The sequence below is a fragment of the Atta colombica genome, unplaced genomic scaffold (genome assembly GCF_001594045.1).
Source record: "Atta colombica isolate Treedump-2 unplaced genomic scaffold, Acol1.0 scaffold100, whole genome shotgun sequence".
NCBI lineage: Eukaryota > Metazoa > Arthropoda > Insecta > Hymenoptera > Formicidae > Atta > Atta colombica.
The window spans coordinates 1,129,942-1,141,681 of record NW_017259185.1 but is presented as its reverse complement, the minus strand read 5'-3'; the positions used below and the strand labels follow the sequence as shown (position 1 = coordinate 1,141,681).

General features: G+C 33.2%; 2 protein-coding genes across 3 annotated transcripts in view; one reads left to right on the top strand and one right to left on the bottom strand.

Annotated features, from left to right (window-relative positions):
- LOC108685169 (uncharacterized protein DKFZp434B061-like) overlaps positions 1 to 3,872 on the top strand; it is an 8,768-nt gene extending 4,896 nt beyond the window's left edge. Inside the window, 3 exon segments of the mRNA XM_018189842.1 lie at positions 301 to 464; positions 1,627 to 2,134; positions 3,316 to 3,872. Of these exon segments, the coding sequence (XP_018045331.1) occupies positions 301 to 464; positions 1,627 to 2,134; positions 3,316 to 3,639 (996 nt within the window). The 3' untranslated portion in view covers positions 3,640 to 3,872.
- Positions 3,873 to 5,336: 1,464 nt separating this feature from the next.
- Positions 5,337 to 11,740, bottom strand: part of LOC108685472 (CKLF-like MARVEL transmembrane domain-containing protein 4) — an 11,189-nt gene continuing 4,785 nt past the window's right edge. For both annotated transcript variants that reach the window (XM_018190263.1, XM_018190272.1), the window contains exons 2-5: positions 7,458 to 7,612; positions 6,730 to 6,903; positions 6,115 to 6,213; positions 5,337 to 5,843 (exon numbers count right to left, since the gene is read on the bottom strand). In XM_018190263.1, the coding sequence (XP_018045752.1) occupies positions 5,709 to 5,843; positions 6,115 to 6,213; positions 6,730 to 6,903; positions 7,458 to 7,592 (543 nt within the window). In that variant the 5' untranslated portion in view covers positions 7,593 to 7,612 and the 3' untranslated portion in view covers positions 5,337 to 5,708. The remainder of the gene's footprint in view (positions 5,844 to 6,114; positions 6,214 to 6,729; positions 6,904 to 7,457; positions 7,613 to 11,740) is intronic.

Genomic DNA, 11,740 nt, shown 5'->3' with positions numbered 1-11,740 from the left:
ATATATATGACAAGAAAGAATGAATTTCCACAAATTTTTTTGGCAAAATAAAAAATTATTATTATTATTATACGAATATCATTGAATTATAAATGAGATTGTCATGGTTTGAACTACAGAATCTTAAACGATAAAAACATTTATCCTTCATATTTGTAATAATTCCAAAGAATAAATATGACTAGAAGATTGCAATTGAGGAATGAAAAATAATAACATAATTGTATAATTAAAGAATAATATAATTGTATTATTAAAGAATAACGTACCTATAAATGTATAATTTAAGAAATTTTCCAGTTCTTGGCGTGCGTCGTCGCGGTCTGCACGACACAGACTCAGGATGGGCCAAAGGGAGCACCAATCCCGATACGAGCGAATCGTTATCAAAGATTACCCTCTCGACCAGGCGGTACCGGATCGGCGTTTCCCAACCAACGATTTCGTCGACCGATCTCCTTCAAGTAATACTCTAATCATTAATAATATAATATCTTATAGAGACATACTTATACTTATAGGGACAATATACTTATAGGGACAATATACTTATAGGAACATACTTAAGAAATAATATACTTAGAGATATACTTAGGAATAATATACATACTTACATAATAATATTAATCATGTATAGCATTCAGAAAAGTTTAATAGAGCAAATTTTCAAGTCTTTAATAAATTAATTTTAATAAAATTCTTTTCTTATAATTATCTGTTCTTAAATAACACATCAAAATTCGTGACATATGAGTTGACCGATCTATCCTTCAAATAATATTTTAGTCATTAATCATATAATATACTTGATTCAAATGTAGGATGATTAATTGTGTAGAGATTAGAAGAATTTGATGAAAATGAATAAGACTTTCAGTTAGGCTTTAATAAATTAATTTTATTAAATATTTTTTCTTAAATTTGATAAATATGTTTTTGATAAATGTGGCTATTTATGACGAAATTTCTGAAGATTTTTTTATTTTTTTCAATGATATATCCATTGAAATATGACCTTGTTGGAAAAATTAGCTGCAACAAATATAAATAAATCGCGTATTAAAAGTCCGCATAATCTGACTACGCGAGTAAACTATTCGAGCTATTGGAAAGGCAGGAAAACCAGTTTGGCAACGCGCATATCTGTTCGAAAGATGCAGAATATAAACCTACACACGCTATTGTTAATTAGTAAATAAACGGGTCTTAAATTTCGTTGCAACGTCCGCGAACATTGCACCAAATAGGAAGCGCGAAATTATCGACGTGTATTTAAGAACAGCCACAGAATTACGCAATCCTAACATATGATTCTATCGCTTCTGGACTGCAGGCATGCAAATTGAACAAGAAAGTTCGAATACCGTTCCACATGAGCGATTCTGTAAGTATGTAAATACATGTCTAACGTTGTAAATAGTAAAGAGTAAAATATAGTCTTGGCATTTTCACATATTCCACTTTTTGCATTTTCTAAAAAGTAAATTATTACGTCTCATTAAGTGTGATCGATATAATCTAAGCGATCTAAAAATGATTAAATATCTGTGAGAGTTACACGTAAATTTCCTTGTAATGCATAAGCATGTATTTAATTGTTAATTGAAGAAATCGCTAAAATTCTAGACCCCGGGGAGGCCCCGGAGACGACGCGTCCGGTACGTTCCGTCCTCTCCGGCCGGTAGCCGCGCCTTCGTTTGCGCCACATGTGAAACCGGTGAACGAGGAACCCGAGGAGGAAAATCTGTCGCGCGATACCATCCGTGAAGATGAGGATGACCAGAGTCAAGAGATCAGGAGCCAGGATAGCGTGGAGGATCTAAGTGAGGAGATACCGCGAGCGCCAAATCCACCAAAAGCACCTCCAGCGGCCTCAGGACAGCTGGCGTATCGTGCACCCCAAGTGACACCAACGAATGTTAGGGTGAGTCCCACGACACCTCCGCCACCACCGCCCGTTCAATACCGTCCGACACCTCCACCCATCCAATATCGCCCAACGCAGAAGCCCACGAAGGCCCCGAGGAAACAGATCATCGACGACATTACGTTCCAACAACCAATCAAGCCGCCGCCCAAACCGGTGAAACCGTCTCAGGCTTACGAAATTCGCGGCAAGAAGCCAGTAGCTCAGGTAGGCCCGCTATAGAACATCTCCCCCAAGACCGCGAATAACTTCTTGTTGGCTTTCCACAATAAGCTATTACCTAAGCTTATAAAGTCTTAAGTCATAAAAAATTGACCAATCGTAGTCAATTATTCTTATCACGTTCCAACAAAAGACAACGAGGAAAAGAAGAATATTAATTTAACTAAAATAAGTTCTTATCTCATAACGAAATAATTTTAATACAGATGAAAAAGACTATATTCAGTAAAGGCTGATCAATAATGCTTAATAAAATAAATAAGACTAGCCTTGATCGAATATAACCTTCTTCATGTATTTATGTTTGAACATTCCTCGATCAATTTCTACTTAATATTAGGAGCTTTCCATTTGATGACACACGTCGATACAAGCGTTGTTCTATCCTTATTGACATTCAGAGAGTGACGCAGATAAAACGACACTTGTGTCGATTTGTGTCATCAAATAGAAAGCATCCATTGTAAATAATTTTATATAGACAGGAATAAAATATGAATCGCGAATCACGCAATCGAAAGATCAATATAATCTAAGGCTACGTTCCAAAATTTCCTCTCTAAGGAAAATTTTACGTATGTAGTACGTAACATATATATAGCATATAAAGTAAAATCTTCAGAGAGGAAGTTTTGAAACGTAGCCCAAGAGTATAAAAAATTGATAGTTTTGAAATTGAAAGGTGAAAGCCGGAATTATTTGATCATCATGCTCTTTTTTGTTTGTTTTGAGATACTTAACGTCGTACAACTCATAAACGCAATCAGATAAAACCTGTTCATGCCTCGTTACGCAATGGTCTCTAGTTGAATTTGTGAAATGACCGATATTTTTATGTGCTTATTATAAACGAGTTTTAAAATTACTTCGAACAATCAGAATTCCGAGTAAAATTCTATTTTATACGCTATATACAAAATATAAAGAATCAATGGAATGTTTGTAAATAATAAAATATATGTTATATGTAAAATGCATACATAGAAATATTGAAATTATAAATAGGATTGTATTCTGAAATCTGATGCAAACTACAGATCTTCTAAAATAGACTTTAATGGTTTGTAATATGTCATATGTAAACATCAGTAAAGAAAAATCTATAAACAGATTTCTTTCTTGGAAAAGATTTTCCAATGTCTGACATAACGAATAATATTTCGTAGATTATTAGACGATATCGGCACGACAACGCAGACGGTTCCATCACATGGGGTTTTGAGAACGATGATGGATCGTACAAGGAGGAGACGATTGGCGTGGATTGTATAACGAGCGGTAAGTACGGATACATCGATCCGGACGGTATCCGACGCGAGTACACGTACGAGATGGGAATCAAGTGCGACGAGCAAGACCGGGAAGAGGAGGAAGATGGCTTCGTGGATTATCAAGAAAACAAGTTAGTACTCCCGGACGGGAAAACCATCGATCTCTCATCGATGGGTAAGAAGCAAGCGCGCCGCCCTCAGTTCCAATACAGAAATTAAAGGAATCGGGACTCGCATTTCGCACATTCGCCATCACTCCTGTCGCATTTAACGCGTAATCGTAATTCATAACGTAAAAAAATCATGCGTTTCTTAGGATAAATAACTAGAGTTAAATAAATAAATTAAGATATCGAGATATTAGTGATACAAATCACGCACAATTTCATGTAAGATTATTTAGTGTAAATTAGACTTAATAAATAAAATAATAAATTGAGATATTATAATAACGTTATAAATGATCTTATCTCCAAAAGTTACATTGAACTCGAGATAATTCTCTATAATATAGCTCGCTAAGGGATAAGAAATTCATTTAATCTAAATTAATCATCAATATTGATTATACAATATTCATTACGATGATAGAAATACATAAGTGACAGAATTATGTAAGTGAAATGACTTAAAATCGTGAGGTAACCCTATACTTAACGGAAATAAAAAATCATTCACAAATATCTAATTCGCGTGATCTTTCGCGTAATCTCTATTTGTTCGTAAAATATTAACTTGGTAAAATTCATTCGTTCCACATTGATTGAAAAGGAATCGAGAGCGAACCGATTGAATTCCATATCCAGGAAACAACAATCAATATTTTATTTCGTTGAATACATTTTTCGACGTTGAAACTTTATTTCGTCGATCATTATTATGTATAATAATATCCACGTCAGATTTTTAACTAGACATTGATACAAGTATATACTGTGTTGTGTACATATCGATGTTGTACCTATATAGGTTCGAACTTGAATAAAGGTAACAAAACTAATAAATATATACAGTTTACGCAAGTTGCAACAGAGAGTATACTACTCTTCGATATATTGTAACAAATTATTCATATAGAGAAAATCTCGTGAGCGTCAGATCTGCAAGATTATGCGTACCGAGTAACGCGATACGATGATCCGATATGACGAATGCGGCAATGTTCGTCGCGAGCCAAGTAATTATTATACGTATTATTTGTGTGTGTGTACATGTGATCAAGCTACATTATTTTCTTGCGTCCCTCTGTACAATTTGTGCAGTCGTAGCCTGCACTCTTGATCCCTCTATGTAATAGGACTTACAAAGCGAAATATTGAATCTAAGAAATCTAAATTTTTACTAAATTTCTACGAAGACTACATACGACGATAAAGGGGAAAAACTCTCAGCATCTTAATTTTTTTAATATTCTGTTCTTGCTAGCAAACGACCGAAAATACTACTCTTGGATTATCATTTTACACAAGAATAACGGTCTCCATTAAGTTCATTCATCTGGAATATTCAATCATTTCTCTTAAATTTAAATTCTTTAGATAGAGAATTTTTTAAATATATAAATACTTGACAAAAATCAATGAAAATTCAAAGCATCTCGTTATCAAAAACATAGAAAACAATCATTGAAGATAAAATTGACCGGTCCGATTGTAAACAAGAACCAGAGAATTAAAATAGATCTAGCATTCGCAACGGCATTCGATATCGCGCTAAAATCCGCCTGAGCATCATCGTTTTCCACCACCACGATGCTTAAGCGTCGCCTTGGTTCCAACAATAATTTAAGATACGGATTCAACACGTTTACAGACTTTGTTATGCGTATATATATATATATATATATATATATATATATGTACACATACATCATCGCATAAATAACAGTCGATCGAAAGCAAAAACGCGACAAACATTATTACAAAATATTAACAATCGTTGTTCGGATAAAGCGCGCACGCAGCCACGTCGCCCTCTTCTTCTTATTAGAATATAAGTTAATACTACGGCGTAGTGTAGATTATTGCCTTGTTACAGAGTACAAAAAAAAAGACGAAAGGAAAGTCGAATATATGTGCGCGGGCGTGGACAAACGACATACATACATACGCACGAGCACGCGCTACGCACGCACATCGTACGTGCCATTGACATTCCACGTGCGAGAGAAACACGCCGGAATTACAAAAAGAACTGGCCCCGCACAAAGGTAACGATATGAGTCGATCGATTCAATCGATCAATCGATGTGGTCCATCCTACCATGGGCCCTTTTCTCTCTTGGATGTCTAATACGCCGGACTGGTGACGGTGGACACTTGTTTCGGTGTGTGCTGGCCCTGCGCCAACGCCCCGCTCTTTGCCGCCTTAAACTTCAGCCAAGCGTCGTAACCGTATGCCACCATTGCGCAAAATCCGAAGAACTGTAAATAAATTTCAATATTAAACATCAGAAGAGTATATTCGTTTGCTGACTATTTTGAAAAGAATAAAAAAAGCTTTAAAAATATTTACAGCAAAAAAATATTTTAAACGATAAAGATTTATATTTTTAAAAATTCCTTATTTTACAATGACTTATGTTCTTTCTCTTTTATGAGAGAATTAGAATGTCTTTGTCGACGTTTTTTTTTGATACTTGCGTTGATTAAGACGTAACAATGCTATTCAAAAGACATATAAAAAAATTCTTACCGCAGCAACACCGAAAGCCTCTGTGTAACGCGCGAAGTCAGCTGCCAGGGAAGCGGCCAGTAAATAGAAAAGGGACCATATCGTGCAGAATATAAATTCCTGAAATTACATGCATCAAGTTGTAGAATATAGATGAACATCTTCAATCGATAGCGATGAAAATTGAGTTCGTGCGCTGATCGTAAAACGCGTAATCTGTAGATCGAGATGTTACACGATATTATGACGCCTACATAATACCATATAACCTCGGCATTCTTAAAGGTCAACCTGATTATAAACGATCTTTGGCCCAGCATAGGCGACAACTGTTCTCGTTATATTGCTCGCGATCGATCGTTCACCCGTGAATATAAAAATCAGAGCAACGGGTTGATTTTTATATTAAACGCGTATAAACTTTCTAGTAGGCTTTCACCCCCTGCTCTTATTACACGTGTGTATCCGCGTTATACCGGTATTATCGAATACGACCTGTTCTATATATTACTCTCTCGCTTCCTCTTATTTGCGTTTATTTTAAACGAGTCTTTACATAAACAAAATAAAAGATCTGATAATCAAAAGGTAATCGATTAACAACATACATGATGCGAAGCACGATCAATGACTTACAATTTTAAGCCAAGGAATCCTGGCGAATTTCTCCACAATGTGGAACAGGTAGAGAACGAGAAGGATGCCCGTGAACCAGAAGCCGCCCATGGCCACGGTATTGAACCATCCTCCCCGGCTGTGACTGCTGTGTACCGACACTGTTATGCATATAAATCCTAAGAGATTTAGTACCTGAAAGAAGACCCCAGCGTGAATATCATTCTTGAAAATTCTTCATCGCGCAGCTGAGCAAGCACGCATTATGCACAAATACAAAGCGCTTCGCGGGGCTCTTGTAACTGTCGTGAGAGATTTAAGAATCCATTATAGCCCATGACGCAACTGGCCTTATATCGCCCGCTGTAATTCACGATAGACATGCATTTTATACACAATGTTCATGCTGTACAAATGCTTTAACGAGCCAAGAATTAATGTCTCCTTTAATTTTCTAGTTCTTGACTATTTTTCGACTAATTATTATTTTTATCTGCATTTTTTTTCAAATTAATAAATTCAAAGACTCAAATATAAGAAGTTTATATCATACAATTTAATATCTTTCACGTTGAACTTTAATAATTAATTTATGATTCAAAATCTTTTAATAATGGTATACTGAGACTTGTCGAGCAACTCACTTACAAGTGACTATTAAATCAAATACTAAAAGTACTTCTCGTAAATCGCTTAACAAAATTACTGTAAAATTATACAAGCGAAGGATGAATGTGTGTCACACTCACTACTTGTACGATTTTTAGTATGCCGGGCAATGTCCTCGCATATGACGGGTCGAACCGTATATTGGGCTGAGTCGTCGTGGTAGTAGTCGTCACAGTGGTCGTGGTGGTATGTTGCCCTGGGAAACCTTGATCCATCGTCTCCGGTTACTCTAAAACTGTAACGCAATGAAAACAACATGTAGTAAATAATAGATATCTCTATCTGCTTCGCGAGTCGCCGCCATCTGATCTGATACGTATAAGTATGACGGCGATTCTTTGTAAGGGTGCATCTCAAGTGAAATAAATGAACGTCCGAGCATCGATCGACTTGCGCAAAAGCGGGGATAAGAAAAAGATGGACTTTAAAATAAAGATCCGGCGTTTGTCAAACGCGAAGCGTGTTGAAATAAATTTGCGATCATCGAGCAAATGCTTGAAAAGCGCTCTTCTTCACAGCCTTCTGCTTTTCAAAGATTTCATCTTGAAAATTAGATAAATCTAGTGTAAATAAACAAACATATCGATACTATTGATCTTGAATTAAAAATATTTTATATCGAGAAGAATAAAGATTGCGAGTGAGTGGCATTTCTATCAATGTTAATCAAAATAATTTAATTTTAACTTCGGTTTAACTCTTCATCTTTTCCTAGTTCTAAAAATTAGAAAAAAAGTAAGTTGAATAGAAATTAATCCTTCGTCTGCAACCTGGCCCTTTTTTATCCAGTCCAAGTTTTTTTATTATTCAGAAAATGTAAAAAAATTCAGGATTATTTTTCAATATCTCTATTATATTACCATTACATTATAGTTTTGTTGATTATTTTATTAGGAAGAAAACCTGATTTCCGCCCTTCTCTTTATTTCAGAGAAATTTGGAAGTGAAATTTTGCTTATGTAAAAAGAACCTAAATTATAGACGGAGGGTTAATCTATAATATTGGAGAAAACGAGCATTAGACCAGCTACTTGAGATGCAAAATTATTTCTGCAGAAAAAAAATATTCGAAGGACGTGCTTATGTAACTTCTGCATCGGAGATGCTCTCGTACGAATGTAGGAGAAAATAGCACACGCTCTGCTATTTATTATCCAGCGCTATCGATTATGCCCAAACAACTTGCTGTCCGTTTATAATTAAACGCACGAATTGCGATACAACGCCGTGTCTCGCAAATATGCCTTCGTATATATATTTGCATCTAGTCGATTGATGACTTCCTTTGCTGGGAACTATTATTCGTCGTCTACTCCTGACAACGATAAACCGACTCAATCGGTTATTTCGCCGTAAACATTACATTAATTATACATATCATCAAATATTAAATTTTAAATATTAAATATTAAATTTAAATATTAAATTCTTGCAAATAATTATATATGTAGCTTGTAAATAACAGATAGTTGGATAATAAAATTCTCTGATTGTAATAATAAAAAAAAAAACAGACATATGAGATAATAAAATTTTATATAATATTTTATCTTTTAAAATAGTCCTTAGTGATATCGATACACTTCATACAAAACTTCAAAACATTTTTTTAAGTCCGCAGTTAAAAAAAATGCTATTTATAGCAGTTGTTATATTCCTCTAATGATCCTCAAACACCTTGAAAATGTTTACCTTTCATGATATTTTTGAGCTTTCGAAACAACATATTAAAAACAATAATTCTCTTGTGACATAGAGACGTTATCATGCAACTTGATCAAGAAAGAAGTTATTAAGATTAACTATTGTGCCAGGATCTGATCTTTTTTCGTCTTTCATATTGTTTCCTAAAAACTCAAAAACATGAAAGCTGAATACTTTCAAGATGTCGAGAATATTCTAAGAAATATGATGAGTTTTGAATAGCATTCCAACTACGGACTTTAACAAATATTTTGAAGCTTTGTATTAAAGAAAGAAAATGTGTGAAGTGTATCAAAGAAAGAAAATGTATGAAGTATATGTCACGGAGAACTATTTTGAAAGATAAAATATGATTTATTATCTGAGATGTTTTTGTTTTTTCATTGCAGTTTGAAAACTTTATTGTCAGACCGTGTATACTGCCTCATATACTCTTTATTATATGTATATAATATTATTCTACTTTCTCAGACCTTTTTCAGAAACCAAACGATTGATCACATTTTTATAAAGTTCTCAATTTTATTTATGCAATTTTAGACTTTTTCTTATGTTCTTTATATTTCTAATTATAAAATAATTTTTTTTAATAGAATTTTCGTATATTATTTTTTTAACAATATCAGAGAACATTTATTTATATCTTTATCAATTTTGACTACATCTCATTTTACTGATCTGTTTATCTTTCAAAATACTCGCATTATAAATGATGCTATTATAATAAGCATTTTCTATTGAAACAAATAAGTTCTTTTGCACAAATAAGCAAACAATAATCACTTTCTATTTCACATTTTCTAGTGTATAATAAAATGAAACATAAATTCGCAAGACATAATGTCGCAGATATTTGAAAGTTTCAGTAATAAAAAGCATCAGTCAAAGTATCAGTCAACTCGATGCATACACGAAGCACACACGCATACTCCACCTGAACATGTGATTCTTCCTCATTTCCCGCACTTAACGCTAAATTAATGTCCTGCGTGAGATTATGCGGGAAAGAGAGATAAGGGGGACGCTAGTTGCCGGAGATGTACACCGCAATCAATGTCGAGAGACGGGGAAAATGAAAACGCCATCGCGGATCGATTACAAGAGCTATCATGCAGGCGTAAAAGGCGTAAACTCGTTTACGTCGACGATAACGATGCGGATGATCGACGCGTCTGGTGATCCCAAAACTCTATCGCGACGTCATGTCGACGAAATTATTTTCCGAAAATTGTTCAACAGGATGTTTTACATGGAAAGAAATTAATTGGATGGTACAGCAAACCTATAATTTTATTACGCGAATTCAACATCGATAGCTAAGAAGATTTGATGGTTTAACAAATCGTTAATGTTATTCAGCTGTCAACTTTGCTATTTTAACATAGAAAGTTGACTGTCTGTTTATTACTATAGATGTGCTAAATCAGTGAAGTTTTCAGCTATGTTTTTTTCCGTGTAGAGCGATTATTCTACAAATCTGTTTTCTATGGCTAAAGTGTACCTATACTTTGGAATTTAAGTATAGTAAGATAAGTATACACTATTCAATTCATAATTATAATTTTACAATTTTTGAGTTATTTTTAATTTCTGTAAGTCGTCACTGTTTCCATATATTGTTAAATTAAATTAACTAAAACAATTATTAAATAATTTAAATCAAGAAAATATATTAAATTTGACTCAAGTTTATTACCTAGATGCACACATTAATATGAACGTGTTACTTTGACACTATAGAAATGGATTGAGATTTTGACACATATGAAAGTATAAAAATATCAAAATGTTGTTTAATTCAAGAAATCGAGTTGCCATTGTTCCTTTAATATCTAATAGTTAACGTTTGACATTTAACAAAAGCGAGAAAGAGAATTCTAGTGCAATCTAGGGACATAATAAAAATTCTGAATTTCTATTTTATACCTTAATTTTAATTCATAGAAATATTATTATGTTACGATATAATTTTAATTCATTATCAAAAATCGTAATTTTTTTAAGATAATTATTTTTTAATAATTTAACATTAAAGTTCTTTTATGCTATTAAAAAGTAAAACAGCTTGACACTTGTCTGAATTTCTAGTGGTTAGAAACAATAAAAATTTAGATAAAAATGTTTAAATTTAGATAAAAGTGTTCAGACACTAAAATTAGAAATATTCACACAACTATAGCTAGAAATTCAGAGAAATGTGAATAGAACTACAATTATGGCTAAAAATTCAAATAATATTCTGAATATTGAAAATTCAGACAATGTGATTGAAAGAAAAATTTCAGCTTTTTATCTGAATTTGTATAATCTATATAAGCAGAGTACCATAATAAAAGTTCATAAATAACGTAGATATTTCTCAGTTAAGCTCAATTTCAATTTCTATGTACAAAAAATGTCTACATTATTTTAAAGTACTTATCATATTAAATTATTAAAAAGTCTTTATCATTGGTTAGAAGTTTTTTTTTCATTATTTATAATATTAAAAAAAATTCTGTTTATAGATTTTTTAAAATGATCTTCAACTGGCAAAATTTTTCAAATTTTTGAAAAAATGTGTACAGCACCTTATATTCACAATCTTAACATCATTTATTTTAAATGTTGGCACAATTTTTATAATGTTTTTATTTTCTAGATTAGTATTAAAATGTTT